Below are 17,175 nucleotides of genomic sequence, written 5' to 3' on the forward strand. Positions count from 1 at the left end.
CAGTGCGGCGTTATCCTTATGTTTGTGTGTGCTTCTTATGTTTTGTTTTGTTACCTGCTCTGCTGCCTTCTTCTAGGTAGGTCCGATTTTCTTTTCAGTCTTTCCAAGCGAACTTGGCGAGCGCTCTCAAGGAAGCATTTTCAAAGCAGAAAATCCACTTGACAACTACAAAAAAATTTATTCCGACTCACCAACTCTGCGGACTTCGCACAGCTTTCTTTCAAAATGCTTCATTAAAAAAAAAAAAAAAAAAAAAAAAAAAAGAGAGAGAGAGAGAGAGAGAAGTGCAGTGTGGAGTTGTTTGGCCATGGTTTGGCCAGTTAAGCTGTTTTAGCCGAGGGAAGCATTTAAGCTAACGCATAGCTTTATAATACTAACCAAAATTACACTAAACTTAACTCAACATTAACTAAACTAACATTACACAACATTATGTTGTGTTTGTTTTTGCTTATTTGAAGCGAAGACAAAAAAATGCTTTCATGAAACCGAAACAACTTTTTTTTTTGTTATTGTTATGAAGCCAAGTCGGGACCAAGCCAGAACCTATTGGCGGTGGAGGCTGTCGTGTTCGAAAGCGTGCTAGGCTTCGTTTGGGTGGTTACTTTGCCAAATGCTGTGCCTTCAGAGTACACCCCTGCGGTTGAAGAGATAGTGTGCTATCAGTGGAATCAGTACCGAAGCATCTGAAGATACGGAAATCAAGGCAGAAAGCGAGCATACGTTTCCAGAATGACCTCTCATGCTTTGTGCGTGGTCGCGTGAGTACCGACGCTTCATATCCTTTTAAGCACGGCATATATTGCTTTGAGAGAAGCAGACCTGCTTCGTCTTATTTCAAGATACTGACAGAATAGACTTGCTGAACCCTGGATATCATCATGGATGGTGCGTTACGGTTCTTACAACAAAGAATAGGAGCGGGCGACGAGGGCCATTACCCTTGGCGCTGGAGCCTCGAGCGTTTGCTACGTGGCCTCAGCACCGAGCGTTCCTGCTCCGCGGACGCGTTCACAGAATGCTGGCTCATCAACCAGCTACCCTCGTGGAACAAGGCTTTGCGGGCCACAAGGCTGGTGTTAACAGAGTTTGAACCGGGCAAGCTCTGTCTGCGCTCCTATGACGACCGAGATGACTACGGGGCCAGGTACCGCGGTGGCGGCAACGAGAACGACGGCTCTTTCCTCATGGCTTGGCTACCAAGACAGCACCAGTGCATTCACGAGGTCCTGGTGTATGACCGAACGCACTTTGAACGGCTTTCCTTCGTGTCGTCATTCATTATCGGACCGGCGCCCAACCTGCGGCGTGTCGTGGTGTATCCCCGCTACAGGCTTGAGCCTGAGAGCGGATTCCTAGAAGCCTTCGGCCCTCCCCAGTGTCTCCGTGAGCTCGACCTCACGAACGTTACTGTTAGTGACAACCTTGCACCCAAAGTGGCCGAAGTGCTGAGGGCAAACGCGCCCACTCTCCGTAGCGTTAAGCTGATTGGAAACCAGCTGTCTCCGGAGTCCGCTGGTACCCTGCTCCTCGCGCTGGTTGCCTGTGACCAGCTGAAGAACTTGGCCCTCCAGGACAGCTCAAGGTCTTCCGCTTGTGATGCCATGGCAGAGGTCTTCAGGAGCAACAGGGTTATTCAGAAGCTGTCCTTGGTGGGTCTGTGCAAATCTGGCGTGAGTTGCAACCACTTTAATTACAGCTTTGCGAGTGGACGGAGAGTTTGCTTACGCTGTTTGAATCACCTGTTTGCTGCGTTGGAGGGTGTCCTATCCTTTCAGCACCTAACTCTGGAAGCAACATCTATTAGCGATGCAATGGGAGAGGCATTGGCACAATTTGTGGTTAGGCATCACCCACTTCAAACTCTGTCGCTACTAAACTGCAGTTTTGATCTCAGAGGAGCGACTAATATTGCCAAGGCGCTGTCGGCTAACTGCACTTTGGAGCATCTGGACCTGCACAACTGTTCGCTTGAAGCAGATATTATCAGCAAGTTGTGCTCAGGCCTTTCTGCCAACACCACCCTGCGAAGCCTTGTGCTGCCAGAGATCAGCAGCACGTCGCGTATTATTCAGTAAGTATTCTAATGCTTTTCATTCATCAGTGAGCTCTTGGTGTTTGTGATGAATGCACTGCCCAAGTATTACTAGTGTCTTTAGAGGGTTTGCAGGGTTAGCATTTGCTATTTGCCACCCAAATAGTAAATATATATATATATATATATATATATATATATAGAATATCGGGTCGCAAAAATTGCATAAACTAGTGGATTATTTTTGCTGAAATACCAACCTCATGATAGCTTGTGATTTTCCACCTTTGAAGCGAAAGCTTCACTACACCATCTAAAGCAAAGGTCTCCATACAGAGTGGGAGCTGCCGCTACACATGCACCATAACCATGGCAACCAACTGTGCCATTCCAGAGGTTTACCACTGCTACGCTTGCTAAGAGACGAGGAGGAGGGTAGCGGCATTCAAGCAGATGCGCACCGCCGCATATAGCTGACTGAATGGAGCAGGAAAGCGTCTGCCGGATGTGTAGAACATGATAGTGGATTCTGCCTAAAACGCCGGTGAACTTTGATGCATTTAGCGGAGCACTGATTGCGTCAGGGGTGGAAGTGCTGCTCCATTTGCTCCAAGCTTTTCCTGTTCCATCCTGCTTAAATACGCAATAGTGCTCCAAAGATGCTCCAAATGCTCAGCTGCCTTGTTGTTTTGCCATGAAATTTATCAGAGCAGTGGTTTTTGTCACATAGCAGGCTACTAATGATATTGAATACAAAAAATGGGATGCAACATAATCTAATTAATTGACCATGACAAACAAGGGGTTGCTGGCCTGTTGTGTGTTTCATACTGGCACTATAGTGGCCACCATAGTTGTAATGAATTTAGCACACCGGTGAAAGAGGAATGATGCATATCGCTCTGCGGCTAATACAAAAAATTTTCTTTAACTGAAGAAGCACGAAGCATAATAAATATTTGTTCGCAAGTAAATCTACAATTCAAACTACGTTAGCAAACTAGTCTGGCTACAAAGAGCTGCACGAGTTGTTCTAAGGCTTTCACTGTGAAAACAACCTGCTAGGTACTTCATCACAGGGCCTTTTGTCATTAACGAGCATGTTAAGCCTACAATGGCATACTTGAAGTGTTACCAACATGTTGAAATTAAGGAAGCCCCCACGTTGCTGAGGCGATAACGTGAGGAGCCACTTGCAGAAGGCAGCGAGGTAAAGGATCTGAAAGAAGAAAAGGTTATCGTATCCCTTAAGTGACACCTATCCTCCTTGAAGGCACCATACTAACTGGTGCCCAGGAAATTATCGATACAGGCGTGAGACAAAAAAAGGATGTGCACAAGATAGCAGAAATGGGCTGTTAATTGATGTGAACTCCAAACCAGTGGTGGTGCTTGACCGCATCAAAGTGGTAGGCTCAACATTGAATATTGTTGCGCGTGTCATCTGAGATTTAAGCATCCATGCATATCTTGGCCGTTTGTCTTGTCAGAAAAGTATTGACCATTAAATAGGAATCAAAATGAATTTTTTTTTGCTTGTTAGGAATAGAAAGTTGCAATTATTGATAGTATTCGATCCTAAAAGCATGCTCCAAAATGTCATTAGAATGCTCCAAAACTCCGTTTTACTACTCCTAAGCTGCTTCAAAACAATTATTACAGCTCCCTGAGCCGCTCAAAGATGCTTGAGCCTGCTTCCACCCTTGTTGTGTTAAATGCAACGCTCTGTCGCCAAAACTTTCGTTCCACATTCGGTTCAGTAGAGTTAAACCTCTGTAATTTTATTTTATTGTGTAATTTAACATTATTCATGAATCTGAAAAAAATTTTGTCGGCTGCAGCAGAGGTTTTTGTCGAACTGAGCAGAGTTGCCGATTTTGCAAGGCTGTGCCATCTGGTGAACTGCGAGGCTGCCCTCGCCCTAACTGGAACACTGGTTCCTCATAGTTTGCCTGTCAGATTGGTTGCTCTGCTGAGCAAAAAGTTCTGCCACACCCAACAATAGTTATTCATTGATTCTGGTAAATGCAAGCCCATTCTGAGGTTAAATTACTTAACGAAAAGTTGGAGCTTTACGAGGTACCTTTTGTTCTCTGTGTTAGCACAAGTAGTCCAGGAGATCATACAGAAAATGTTTTGCAGTTTGAACCGATAGGTACGAAACAGGTTGCATTGGCTGCCGTGCCATATGCCAGAAGCATGCGAGAGTTTAAATTCTTATGGTGCGCCTATTGCCATTTTCGACGCCATGCTTTGTGAAAATGCTTCGTCACTACATTATGGCATTTCTGATGTCGTGTGCTGGCCATTCAACCTAGAAGTGGGTCTTGAGTTGTGCTTAACGCCTAATGGAGCAAATAAAACTAGGGAAGGCTTTTTCTTTTTGTTGAAGTCCTGTCCTAGATGATCTTTAGCAGCTTTGTAGCATAATAAAAATGTTTGAATAGTTGGAATTCCTTGGTATGGATTAATTAGTGTGCTGTAGTTATGTTCACGAGCTAGTATGACATAGCTTTCATGTATGGACATGGCCTTGTTGCATGCCACTCGCCAATAGTGTTAGGAGAGAGCGTTTGCCTCATTTACAATCAGCTCAGTTTGAATCCTCCCGATGCCACTGCTATTTTGTACCGATAGGGTTGCCATGCCAGACATGTTGAACAGCAAAGTTAGGTGTGCTGCCTGATTCTGGCCGACAGCACCGAGGGCCAAGGAGACAATGGCAGTCGAGGCACAACCACACTGTACTCTGGTACATTTTGTGATGGTGCTGCCGACACTAGGCAAGAAAGGGAAGCCGATCAGCCTTTGTCCCCTTGCTGTGGAGTTAGGGTTGTTTGTTGCTTGGGCTAGGGGTGTGAAGAGTGGAAGTTGGAGAAATGGTGTGGGGCACCTAAAGTGGCATTAGCCCCTTCCTACAACAGGGGAACAAAGGCCTAACCTATTCAGTTTTGTGCCTAAGCTCAGCAGCATTGCTGCAAAACGTCTCTGAGTATAAGAGGGCTGTCTAGTGAGCACGAAAAGCAATGCCATCTCACGAGACCAGAAGTTGTCTGCCATAGAGTAGTAGTTTGGCATTGCATCTGAACCCCTGGGGATGGTGCTCAGGGCCTGCAGTCCAGAGGAGTCGCAGAGCAGTTGACACTGAGGATGCTCAGAATGTGAGCCAGAGCAATTCGTCTTTGTAAATTGAATCTGGCAGTGCCTGATGCAAGAATTTTCTTTGTCAAGTGAGGCTGGCTGCTAGAACCTGACAAAATGACGACATACCTTTGGGATATCTGGAGTGTTTTAAATTGGCCACCTCTTGCAAGTACAAGAAACTTGGTTAATTTCACCTCTAAGGACCAGGCGAAATGTTTAATTAACCAAAAGTTTGAATTATCAAATCGGCTTGATAAAGCTGCCGGAAATCACTGCATGACAGTGATGTTATCTAATGAACACCTGTGGGGTGGTAATCTGCATTTCAGATGAAACCCTTTTGGAGATGGAGTTTTTCCCGGTTCAGACAAGTGTTTTGCTTTGCTTTACACACTGTCAGGCAGGTTGAAGAACAGGTCCAAAATTTTAGAGGCGTCAGTGTAATGCTTTTGGCAGTGGTGCTTCACAGAACAACCCCGCCGTGTTTTGGGGATGCTTTACTAAGCAATTCATGCGATGGAGCATTGCGGTGATGTGTGTAGTGCTGTGAGACTGCGCGTGTCCAGCACACAGTTTCAGCATACTGGAAGCGGCGCTTAGATGCACGCATCCATGAATGCACGTGAGGGGCATATGCATAGGCATTAGAACAGCATGATGCCATCCTAATACGAAAATAAAAACAATGGTGCGCCAAGCAGCATCCGAAATGACGCGACTGGCTGTTGTGCGCACTTGATTCCAGGCACGGGATGATGCGAAGTTAAGAGAGATCGAAACTATGCGACTGAGCTTTATTTCTGAAATGGGGAACTTCGATCGTTATCATGTGCATGGACACCGCTGTTCCGTACTGTTGAGTCTTGAGTCGGTTTGTTTCGGTAAATGCTGGCTACGTGTGCCAAATCTTACGCGATCACCTGTCTGAATTAATAGTAGTGAGGCCTGCCCATATCCAAATTAAAGAGTGTCCGACACCATAGATTTACGGGAACGTCGGTAGGGACCATGTTCCTGGTTCGAATTTCCGAATTGACAGGGGTCAAATCAACAACGTTTTATTGTAAATGTAAACAAACAGCCATATTTTCAGACCGCAGAAAGCCAAGAAAGGGCTATGGGATTGAAATGTTGGATTGTCATATAGTCCTATAAAAGGGAAATAACTAGGAGAATAAAATTAGGATGGAGTGCATTTGGCAGGTACTCTCAAAGTATGACTAGCAGCTTGTCGGTATCACTTAAAGGGCCACTGTCCAGCGAAGGCCCTTTTAGGCAAAGGAGCCCAGTGTTTCAATCAGGTACCGGAGATAGTCTGTGCAAAATTCTACAGCGACACGCGCGCCGCAAAGCATCGAAAATACAATTCAAAGCTCTCTCATGCTCTCCTTTGAGAAGCCAGCTTCACCGCTTCCTGCGCTGGCCCGACGGCCCCCCGATAATTACGTACGTATCGGGAACGACGTCCATTGGTCCGTCTCGCTGACTGACGGGAGAATAATGGGTGTCTACCGCTCGCAGCGCGCTTTTCCCTCGCCACGTCCAGACTGAATCCAGCGGCGCGCGCTCCCTCGACCGCTTTTTTTTTTTCGCGCTCGCGGAGAGCCACGCCCCACTTCCCGCCAAACGCGGAGGAGGAAGGGGAATTTGTATTGCGGAGGCTAGACGACCTCGGGCAGGAGAGTGAAAAACCTTTGCGAGGGAACGGAAGGAGAGAGGCAGGATAGAATCGGGTGATTGCGGTGGCTGTAACTGCGTTATTAGTTACTCTTTTTAAAAACATTTTGCGGCCTTGAGTTCTAGGGGCGAAGTCTCACAGTCACCGGGGAAGAAAATATTTTCGACCGGAGGGTGGACAGTGGGCCTTTAAGAGGAGAGTATACAACAGTTGCTTCTTACCTGTCACACCTATAGGACTAAAGCATGGAGACTAACGAAAAGGGTTTTACTGAAACTGAGGACAGTTCAGAGAGCTACAGAATGGAAAATGGTAGGCGTAACATCAAGAAATGGGAAGTGTGCAGAGTGGGTCAGAGAAATGACTCTAGTTAATGACATTCTAGTGGAAATCAAGAAGAAGAAATGGCATAGGCAGGACATGTAGTGCGAAGAGAGGATCACCAATGGTCAGTAAGGGTAGTAAACTGGATTCCAAGAGAAGGAAAGCGCGCAGGAGGCGGCAGAAAGTTAGGTGGGTGGATGAGGTTATGGATGTTCAGAGGGTTGCAGACAAGGTTATGAAGTTCTGAAGGGTCAAGTAGATGCAGCTAGCATAGGACCAGGTTGATTGGAGTAATATGTGAGAGGCCCTTGCTCTGCATTGAGTATAGTCTTGCTGATGATGACAATAATAGTCCCACGTCACATGAGCAAGCTCATTAGGACTAGTTGTTACAAGCTGTAAAACATAAGCAGCTGCCAGAGTGCCTTGATCTTCATTGTTCACTAGACCATAGTTACAGGTAGAATTGATGCCTGTAGCCTCAAGGGGCATACGATGACAGCAATGATGTGACGCCAGTTACAAATCTGGAGACAATGGGACGAATGGGGGAGGGGATTTGTATTAGTGCTTATGTAAACCATGGCCTCTGATAACTCTTCTCAAAAGTGAAAGTTTCTTACTTCTGTACAAGAATGCTGAATTGAGTGAGTTGGTGCATTTGAATTTAAGGAAACATTGCGCAAAGAAGATAAGGACAAAATGAGGGATACACACATGAGCGCTCGTGTGTGTATCCCTAATTTTGTCCTTGTCTTTGTGCTACGTTTCCTAAAATTCTTACTTCTGTTATGAAGGGACATTTTGAACGTTAACAGAAACTTAGTTATTTCAGTGCTCATTTCTTCATAATGTCCCTTTTTGTAGAGATTTGTAGTTTTCCTTAAAGCTTGTTCTCATTAATACAGGTGGTAAGCTGAAAGTGGCTGGGATCACTTTGTGATAGCTAACTTCTCAAGCGCATGTCTCGGGTTCTAGGCTACCTCTATGAGTATGTGCTGCTTCTCCTGCAGCATGTGCTGTTACAGGCGCTAGTTTGGCCAAATTGATCAGGCAAACATCGGTGATTTCTTCGGCTTCCATTGAATGACTGTAAGGTGGGGTCTATTACAAAGTCAACATTAGGGCAGTTGAAATGCCATGGCAGGCTTCTCATGAAAGAAGTTGTACACTTTATTCAGTGGTGCAATCTGGCATTGGTTTCTGCTCACCTGAACCCATAACAAATACCAGGTTAACATTTCAAATTTTTGTACTGGGTACAAGTTTTAAAACCAGCCTGCTGGTATAAAATAAATTTGGCGTCAGAGGGTTTATATCCAGGCACTGTTTTACTCGTTGCAGGTCATCATGACACATCACTACTATGAAAGGCTTCATGCTGGTGTAGATATTACACAGAAATGCGGGACTCATCAGAAAAGCATCCTGCATACAGAATCGCATCGCAGAGGTCTGATTTACATTCAGAAGCGAAAGGGAGGGAGGGGAGGGTACATTTGTAACGTTGTTGTTTTTTACTTACATTGCTTTAATTGTGCAGCGCTTTGCAATTATATTGGAGTCATTTTGAGAAATTTTCTGCTTCAACCGGAGGCACATTCACGGTGAAACCATGCAGAGAGCTTGCACGTTGTGGACCCTTTTGTTTGTAGTAAGTCTTACAGTGATGCTTACCTGGTTTGGCCCTGCTTAGTGATAGATGGTAGATGCGAACGGCAAGTTTCTAGCGAAGGGCAGAGGTGGTGGCATCTAGCATTATTACAAAAACGTACCACGCTAGCCCTAGCACTTTAGAATCTCTGCACTTTTCTACAGCGACGCCAGATGGCACCACAACTGCATTTTGCCAGAAACTCAGCCTTGCCGTCTTCTGCTCCTCAATCTCTTTGCAGACTGTTTTGGTTTTGCATCATGCGTGGCCAAACCAGGTGAGCACCATGCTCGGACTTGACTACGTAACAAAAGGGTGAACATCGCGCATGCTTTATGCATGGTTTCAGCACAAGTTAGCTTTCGGTTGAGGTGGAAGAATTTTTCAAAATGGTTCTAATAAAGTTGCAGAACACTGTACATGTATGTAGCACAGCACATGTTGCTGGGTTCTTGTATTATGGAGCATAATGTAAGTTTTTGTCTATTTTTTACCTTTACTCCAACTGTACTTCTTTTTTTGTCTAATTTCTAGGGAGGCAAATCCCACCCTCGAGCTGCTCAGGCTTGAATCTCCTGGCCGCGTGCAATTTCCCCTGTTCGTGCACTTGCCGACGTTTGTCACGCCGGCCCTGGCGCAAGCCCTTGGGTGTGCCGCCAAGGTGAAGATCTGCCACTGGGGCTTTGTTGGCGACGTTCTCTGTGGCGTGTATGCCTCGCTGGCCCTAAATCACTCCCTGCGGTCGCTCCACATTGACTACATGGGCGGTGGACCTGCTGACGACGGCACCACTCCGGGAGCCCTCATTGGTGCACTCTCATCAGCACTCAAGGCGTGCGGGCGCTTCCAGACCTTTCACCTGGACTTGCACAGGGCGTACGACGAAAGTGAGGAGACGGGCCCACTACTGGCGGAGGTTTTCGACGCTCTGGCACACAACCAATGCCTGAGGTATGCTATGCTATGCGTTCGTTTGTCCCGAGCAGAGGAAATCAGTTTGCGAATGGAATGCTTTCTGTAGGTGAGCGTGGTGCTTTTCTTTTAAGGTTCGGCTAACTGGTATCGCAAAGAAGGCAACCTTTTAGTGTCCTTGTTGAGTGTTTCAAAGGGCTCATCAGAGTCAAGTCTTAGTCTCAAACTTTACCAGAAGCTTTGAATTACCCAGCCATCAGTCTTTTTCTGTCAAACTGCTGTCAAACTGAAATCATACTTTGTAGGGGATTCAATTCAGTCCAGCTAGCCATCGCTGTGTGCAACTTTCTCTGCTTGTTTCGATATGTTAACCCTTTCGGCCCTGGTGGTGGTGATGACTTCTGCAGGATCGCCGTTTTTATAGGTGTTACTATTGCGTTTGTGCAAACCTGTGTTGTGTAAGGAGGAAGAAGAGACAGGGTGAGCCAATAATAATGAAGCAGAAGTATAGCAAACTGTTAGCCATTATTTATTTTGCACTGATATTTTTAAACGTTTTGCTAAATACCTTACTAAGCTTATACTCTATTTTCAAATATGATTGAATATGTATAGGCTTCACTATACCATGCTTTGGACATGTGCGATTTTGACACCATCGGGCTCAACGGTTGTCAATGGGGGCCATTGAGTGAGGCTAGGAATTATTTCTATAGGGGCTTCCTCTGTTTTTTTCTTGTTTTTTTTTTTGTGTGCATGCAGATATATCTATTTAGTCAGGCTGTTTGACTGCTGACATCAATTATTAATTGCAGCGGTCAGACTTAGTTGTATAGTTGTTTTGCAACAAATGAAAAAGATGAAATTTTCGTTATCACAGAGCATGAACTTTGGATAATATGGGTCAACAGGAGCAGGAGAAATAACAATGAGAAGAAACTCACCCTTAAACTTGAGCTTCTACTGAAAATTTTTGCTGTTCTCGGTGTAGTGTTAAGAAGCTAGTGGAGCATGTGGACAACACTGCACGTGCAGAACGTGCGCGTGCCCTCTATGCTGGAAATAATACAGCGTATTTTGCCATTTTTCTTGACAGCCCCAATACAATGCGCTCGCAAATACGTTTCTTCCGTTTCATCCATTACACCAGGCAGCACTGCTATCTGTTGGCAAAAAGGAATTTTTTGTATCCCGTGTAAAACTGCGAATTTGTTCAAAATAGCAAATTACAAAATACAAAAGTAGATAATTGCTTTATGACTGCTTCAAATTTCAAAATTCAACATAACTTCATTCTCTTCGTTTTCTCTCTCAGTAACCAAAGTGGCCCCTTTAGCATTTTACATCCATTGAGCCCTGACGTCCTATTTTGACATCATGTCTCTTAATCCATAAATACTCGCACCCTGGTCAATAAATTTTTACTGCGTGGTTATTGGACGATATAGATAAAAATAACAATCTGACGTCAAAATGAAAAATCCAGGGCCAAAAAGGTTAATGTGTTGCCAGTTCTGAATAGTGCGTGTGACCTCTGAAATATGACCAGACCTGCCAATTTTAATGGCATGACCTTATTTTTTTAAACAGTGTCCCCAAGTTTGCTCCACGCAAACGTCGAAGCATAATTGTCAGCAGCAGCTTTTTGTCTCACTGAAACTAAAGTTAGGAAAGCTATTACAGGCACTAAAAAATTTTTCTGACTTCTGTTTAGATTTTTTTTTTCCCTTTGTTCTAAAGTGTGCCTTTTTATACAGCTAATGTATGCTTTTGGGAATATTCATAAGCGAAAATTTTCAGTATGTAGCTTGTGTCTGGCAGAAATCCCACGATATGGGGTTGCAGGTATGTTTAGATTGTGTCTTGAGCTTTAATGACAGGCTTCTATCTTGACTGTGAGATCGCTGAGAGGTGTATTGAGTGGAAAGGAACGCGAAATGCAAAAAAAAATGAAAAGGTCGAGACTTCAAGTGCTTGTTACTGTCTAAAGCACACAAAAGTTGCATTTGATAAAAGGAACATTGTAGCATGGGGGCCTACGGGATTATCTTGTGCTAGCAAAGACTATTTTCAAGCTTTTCATTTTGAAATGATGAGACGGTTTGGGCAGTCGTGAGAGTTTGAATGTGGAGTGAGGAGGGCATAGCTCATGCGCTCCTGCGTTGTGTATTGCCTCAATATTCTTTCATAAATGTTCCGCTTTCAGCTGCGGCTGCTTCAGGAGTGACCAACGAACCTTGTGAACGAATTGTCGATAGACTGTTCTCCGTCGTTTTCGTCCTGCATGATGTGGGGCCTAAATAATGGAAGAAAAAAAACGGGCACCGGCGGGCTCCTGGGGCTTTGGCAGTCCTAAAGCTCCTTCGGGGAAGCGCAGCCTCTGGAAAATTTTAAATAGATCATTGCCTCGCCTACCAAACTTACTTGCACCCAAATACAACTCGACGCATGCGTGATGCTGAACATCCTCTATCCCATTATTCGCCAAACGTCAACATGGGCAAGCTAGCAGGTATGCATGTTAACGGTCACCCACATGCAGTCACGCATACAAAATGTTTTTTTTTTTAATACTTGGAAACTGGAAACTAGTGTACAAGTCATCACCGCACTGTTTCCCTAAGTGCATTATTTAGTGTGATGAAGGGTGGTCCATGACCGTAATGAACAGTGCCATGGATAGCGGAGCAAAGGATAAAGGGAGTGAGAAAGCCTCTAATACGGTGCCTTCTTATTTATTTTCTTCATCCTTTCTATCATGGCTAAGTTCAAGTATCCAGCAAAGAGTGAGGCCGATATTGCAGCTTCTTTTTTCTTCTAAATAACTGGACGGTATTAATGTGATAGCATTAAAGGCCCTGTTCTCCAGAAAATACAGTGTCTGTTTTGTTGGCATTGCAAGCAAAAAAACTGTGCCTATGCCTCTGGCTGGTTGCAGTCAACAGCATTGGCGGTCAGGCACTGATTGTTGGGCAAGTTGTGACATTGCGGGACCGCATGACATGGGCAAGTTGGCAGGAGCTGCCAACTCTGGTAGCTTCTTTGAGATGGAACAGTGCTATGGGAATCAAATTCTTCAAAACACGGAGGTCTTGAGTCTCTTGCTACCCCTAGGCTACGCAGGCACGCTCGTATGGCTTGGTCAAAGGGGGGCTTTATGCGTGTTGAGGGGTCTTTCACATAATGCAGTTGCTTAAGGCTATTGTAGGATAGCTGATTGATTTGACTCTTTTATGTGGCGGTAACGGAGGCTTTGTTTAAGTCTAAGTTACCTAGGTAAGTGTGGTTTCAAAGAATACAGAGATCGTGAGAGGTTGTCATGTAGCAGGAGTCATCTGCTCAGGGTTTATAGGTGAGAGTTCTCCAAGAGTGAGGAGGAAGACCACAGCCGCTGGCCAGCGCAGTTGGCGCTTTGCTTGCGGGACCCAGAGCTGGCTGCTGCAGTCACTGGGGGAGCCATATGTCGCCGGTGCAGCTGGCACCATCTGTAGAAGCCTTTTGTAAGCTGCTCCAATTTTGTAGCTTGCCTTCACCCAGCACCAAAAATTGTGAAGTCACTACGGGAGTGCTCTTGCCTCTCGGGGGTCACATCTGCACACAAATAAGATGAAAACGCTGCTAGGTTTCTTGCGTTTTGTCATCTATCATTTGTCTGCAATTTCAGCACCTCATTCCTTCAAACTCTTAATTCTTTCTTTTCAAGTTCCTTTTGGTTGCCATTTGCGCTGTTTGATGGGTTTCTGATGAACATGCGGTTCTTCCTGACAACGCCGTCTCTAGCAATTCATATGATCTGTCATCGCCTCTTTTTGTCATGTTTCTTTCAGGCCATCGTGCAATTGTAATTGGTCAGTTTTGATCTCGTCCTTTTCAGGGTTGGGAAGGCTTGGGCATGTCTGTCGTGATGGAAGCTTTTTCTTTGCCTTCTTGCCTGTCTCTTGATGTTTACATTTAGTGTTTTGGATTGCAGCAGCTTTGTTGTCATCGGCAAAGCCGTTTGTTTAGCGACCCATATGCCGCTGTTCTGGGCTCGCATTTATTCCTTTTTGCGGTGTGATACGGAAGTCTGAAAATCCTGATTGTATTTCTGAGTTGCTTTCTTAGGCATTTTTGCCGTTTTACAGCTGATTTGGCCATTCCACTTGAATGCATATATCTGGGACTTGAGTTCCATGTTCCACTTCCAGTTTTAGAACTCCTTGAACTTTTGGTTTTAAATTGTAGTCCATTGTCACTCACTCGTACTGTTAGGATTCCTTATTGAGCGGAGTGAGTTTTCAACCTGAGTATCGCTTTTAGTTGGCCCCCCTGACGGAACAGCAACAAGAATTTTCCTTCTCTACACTTGGAAGATATTGCATTCGACTTGTAACCATGGGTAATTTGGTTCGAGTTTGAGCTCCTCACGGCTGGGAATGTGCATGCCTTTGACATACGTACTTCACATTTCGCAAATTTACTCCCTCAGTTTTGCATTCATCCCCAACTAGAAGACACTTCGCGAGCATGCTGAAGACAGCTCTCGATTTCCATGTGCGATGAGTAAATCTTCTCTTTAATTGCACGATGCAGAGGCATAGGGAAAAGTAGTCAGTATTCCTTTTAGACTCGCTCTGGGCAGTAGCTGTGCATGTATCGAGGCACTTGGTAAATCTCTTGTGCATCCGCCTCGCATTCGGGAGGTACGGGGTTCGATCCCCAGTACCGCCGGGTACCCACCGGTTTCCAATGGGTACAAGATTTCCCCCGGCCTGGTGCTCGGCTCTTCTGGGGTGAAATGCTTGGGAAAAGGGGCCATGAACCAAACATGTTGGTTCAAGAAAAAGCTTTTAGCTTTTTCAGCCAGTCATCTTTCTTTGTCACTTCGCGAATGTTCCCCTTTTGCACTGGCATTGTAGTATTGTTGCTTTCAAGTTCGCTTTCATAGCCTTGATCGGGAAGGAATGCTCCCAACATTGCGTCTGCTAGAACTTGTTTCCCTGGTTCATATTCAGTGATGTCATATCTTTGGGCTCAGAGTGCCATCTCTTGCAGGGGTCTTGGCACTTAACCTAGTCTCTTTTTCGTGATAGACTTACCATATAAATCGTATTATAGTTTTGAGTGGGAATATAGGTTGACTACCTTGCCTTTGAAGTAAAAATAAAACAAAAAAAAGTGGAGAAGCGCATATATTTACAGCATCGGCTGTGTTCCTGCATCACCGGAGCTACGATCTCACTCCAAACTTTCATCAGCATCAGTGGAAGACTACTCTTTGTTGCTCACCACCTCCCATAGTGTGTCATCTAGTTCCATCAAGCATGCTGCTTATGCAGAATTTCTTGAATGGTTACATGCGAACAGCTGATCTTGCCCACGGCATCGCACGCTTTTTTTTCAAACTCCGAACCGCCAAACTGTTGCTGGGAGAGCGGCCATGTTGCCGTTCGCTCCGGTGAGCATCACTTTTTCTGGAAAGCCACGGTAAACATCCTCCACATGCCAGTATTCATTGCTAAAGAGGCGTTCTATACTCTCATAGATTTAACGAAAGAGCGCACGCGAAGATACAAAAATGCCAGCAACGGCAGGATGTCGATACGGTTTTGGCTGTCCTTCACGAGCAGGCATGTCATTTGTTGCCAGACAGTGCCTCATTCTGCTAAAGAGCGCTATACAAGACGAGGGGCGACCTTAGCTTGCTTCTTTTGAGAAAGAATCTCTACTTATATCCCAGTTTATACAGTAGTTTACTTGTCACTGTTAATAGTTGTGTCTGTTTTGAAGCTGTACTAGTGAAATCTGTGCAGTGCAAAGACAATCGCTAGCATTTCCGTTTTGATTTGGGCACGGTGACTTTCGGTCGGCATCAGTAATTTGTTGGCGAATACTACGAGTTTGTCTTCTTAAAGGAGAGCGGCTCCAAGCCCATTGTCACTGCCATTGCACTGTGTTTCAAGTGGATTTTGTGTCTAGAAATATGCTAGGATAGAAACTCTTGTCACTGCATGTTTTGGCTTGCAGAGCGTTTATTCTTGCTGTTCTCCCTGATGCCAAGGTGTGTTTTTCACTGTAAGCGTTCTCAGTGGCTCCAATGCTCGTGAAATCCTCCGCAGGAATCTGGAGAAGTCATAATCGTTCTGCAAAAATGCTGCATGCCGTGGAAATCAGTTATTCAAGGAATTTCTAGAATTGCCTTTTCTGGATCCACTTTCAGTCCTTTCTTTATCAGTATGTGTCCCTAGAAAAGTGTTGTGCTTTTATGAAGCCGCATTTTGTTCTTGTTGAGACATATTCTCATCTGTCGGCATTGCTAAAGGTGTTCGAGATTCCTGTTGTGATCTTCATGATTGTCCACTTCAATTTCATCTACTCCTTAGAGAAGGATGTCATCTGCTGTGCTCAGGACTGCATTGAGGCCTTCTAGTGCAATTTGAAGTCTTTTCTGGAAGGTTTCGCTGCTCGCCGCTAGTCTAAACAATAGGCGAAGTGATCTATATCGACCGTTCGGCGTTTGAAATGCGTTCGAGGTTTGATTCTTTATTGAGGCGGCATTGCCAGTATTCGTGTCTTAGGCCAGCTATGGAAACGATCTTGGTTTTTCAAGCTCTCATTGACATCATTCATCTCCAGATCTTTACTTCTCTATGCTCTGGCAAGACATTGTTGAGGAAAGGAAAAACGGCAGCATGTGGAGTTCTTGTTCTTGTGCTTCATTTAGCGCTCGTGGGTCCATGCATATTCTGGTGGTGTTGCTGCCATTTTTCTTCATTGCCACAACTATTCTACTCACCCATGCTGCTGCCTCCATGAGACCTTTTATTGCATCTGCATGATTTTCAGCGTTTTTGCAATTGTGACTTTAGAACACTGACAGGCACTCTGCAGCATGTCGTAGCTTTTGAGATTGAGTCTTGTTAAATTACCAGATGCACTTTCCCGATAGCATTCCTGGTGCATCGCCGGAGACTTCTGTTTATTTTCCCATTATATTTACTGTGTGAATCTCCTTCTGCACCGTCGATGAAACACTTTTTTTCTGCTCTCTTCCTTCCATGCACTCATCGTCAACAGCTACAAGTTCAAGGACATGCTTCTTTTCATTTGTAGCCGAGACCAAAAGCTGGTTTTTGCTTTTCGAGCAAACTCTGCTTCTATTCCACAGTGTTGTTGAGCTTATTCTCACCTGCTGCGGATGAACATGTTTGGGCTGTAATCACGTAAGCTGCTGCGGCACTGTCTACCACAAACTTCACTTTGTTTCTGTTCGCTTCTAGGAGTGTGCAGTCTAAGCTGGGCTATTCATGGCTGACTGCGAAAATATCCTCTTCGTCGCTATCGGCCTTGTGACCAGCCATTACTCTGCTTCCTTTGCTTATTGTTGCAAAGTGGTTTTTCATTTTGTCTGTCATGCATGCTTGATTCCAAGTTGGGCAGGCTGTTTTT

General features: G+C 45.0%; 1 protein-coding gene across 2 annotated transcripts in view; it reads left to right on the plus strand.

Moving 5' to 3' along the window:
• Positions 1 to 524: 524 nt before the first annotated feature.
• The window catches only part of LOC146199888 (uncharacterized), a 41,727-nt gene continuing 25,076 nt past the window's right edge, over positions 525 to 17,175 (plus strand). For both annotated transcript variants that reach the window (XM_084595284.1, XM_084595285.1), the window contains exons 1-2: positions 525 to 2,074; positions 9,370 to 9,786. In XM_084595284.1, the coding sequence (XP_084451410.1) occupies positions 882 to 2,074; positions 9,370 to 9,786 (1,610 nt within the window). In that variant the 5' untranslated portion in view covers positions 525 to 881. The remainder of the gene's footprint in view (positions 2,075 to 9,369; positions 9,787 to 17,175) is intronic.

Source organism: Amblyomma maculatum, chromosome 2 (assembly GCF_055883805.1).
Source record: "Amblyomma maculatum isolate TAMU_Amacu chromosome 2, ASM5588380v1, whole genome shotgun sequence".
NCBI lineage: Eukaryota > Metazoa > Arthropoda > Arachnida > Ixodida > Ixodidae > Amblyomma > Amblyomma maculatum.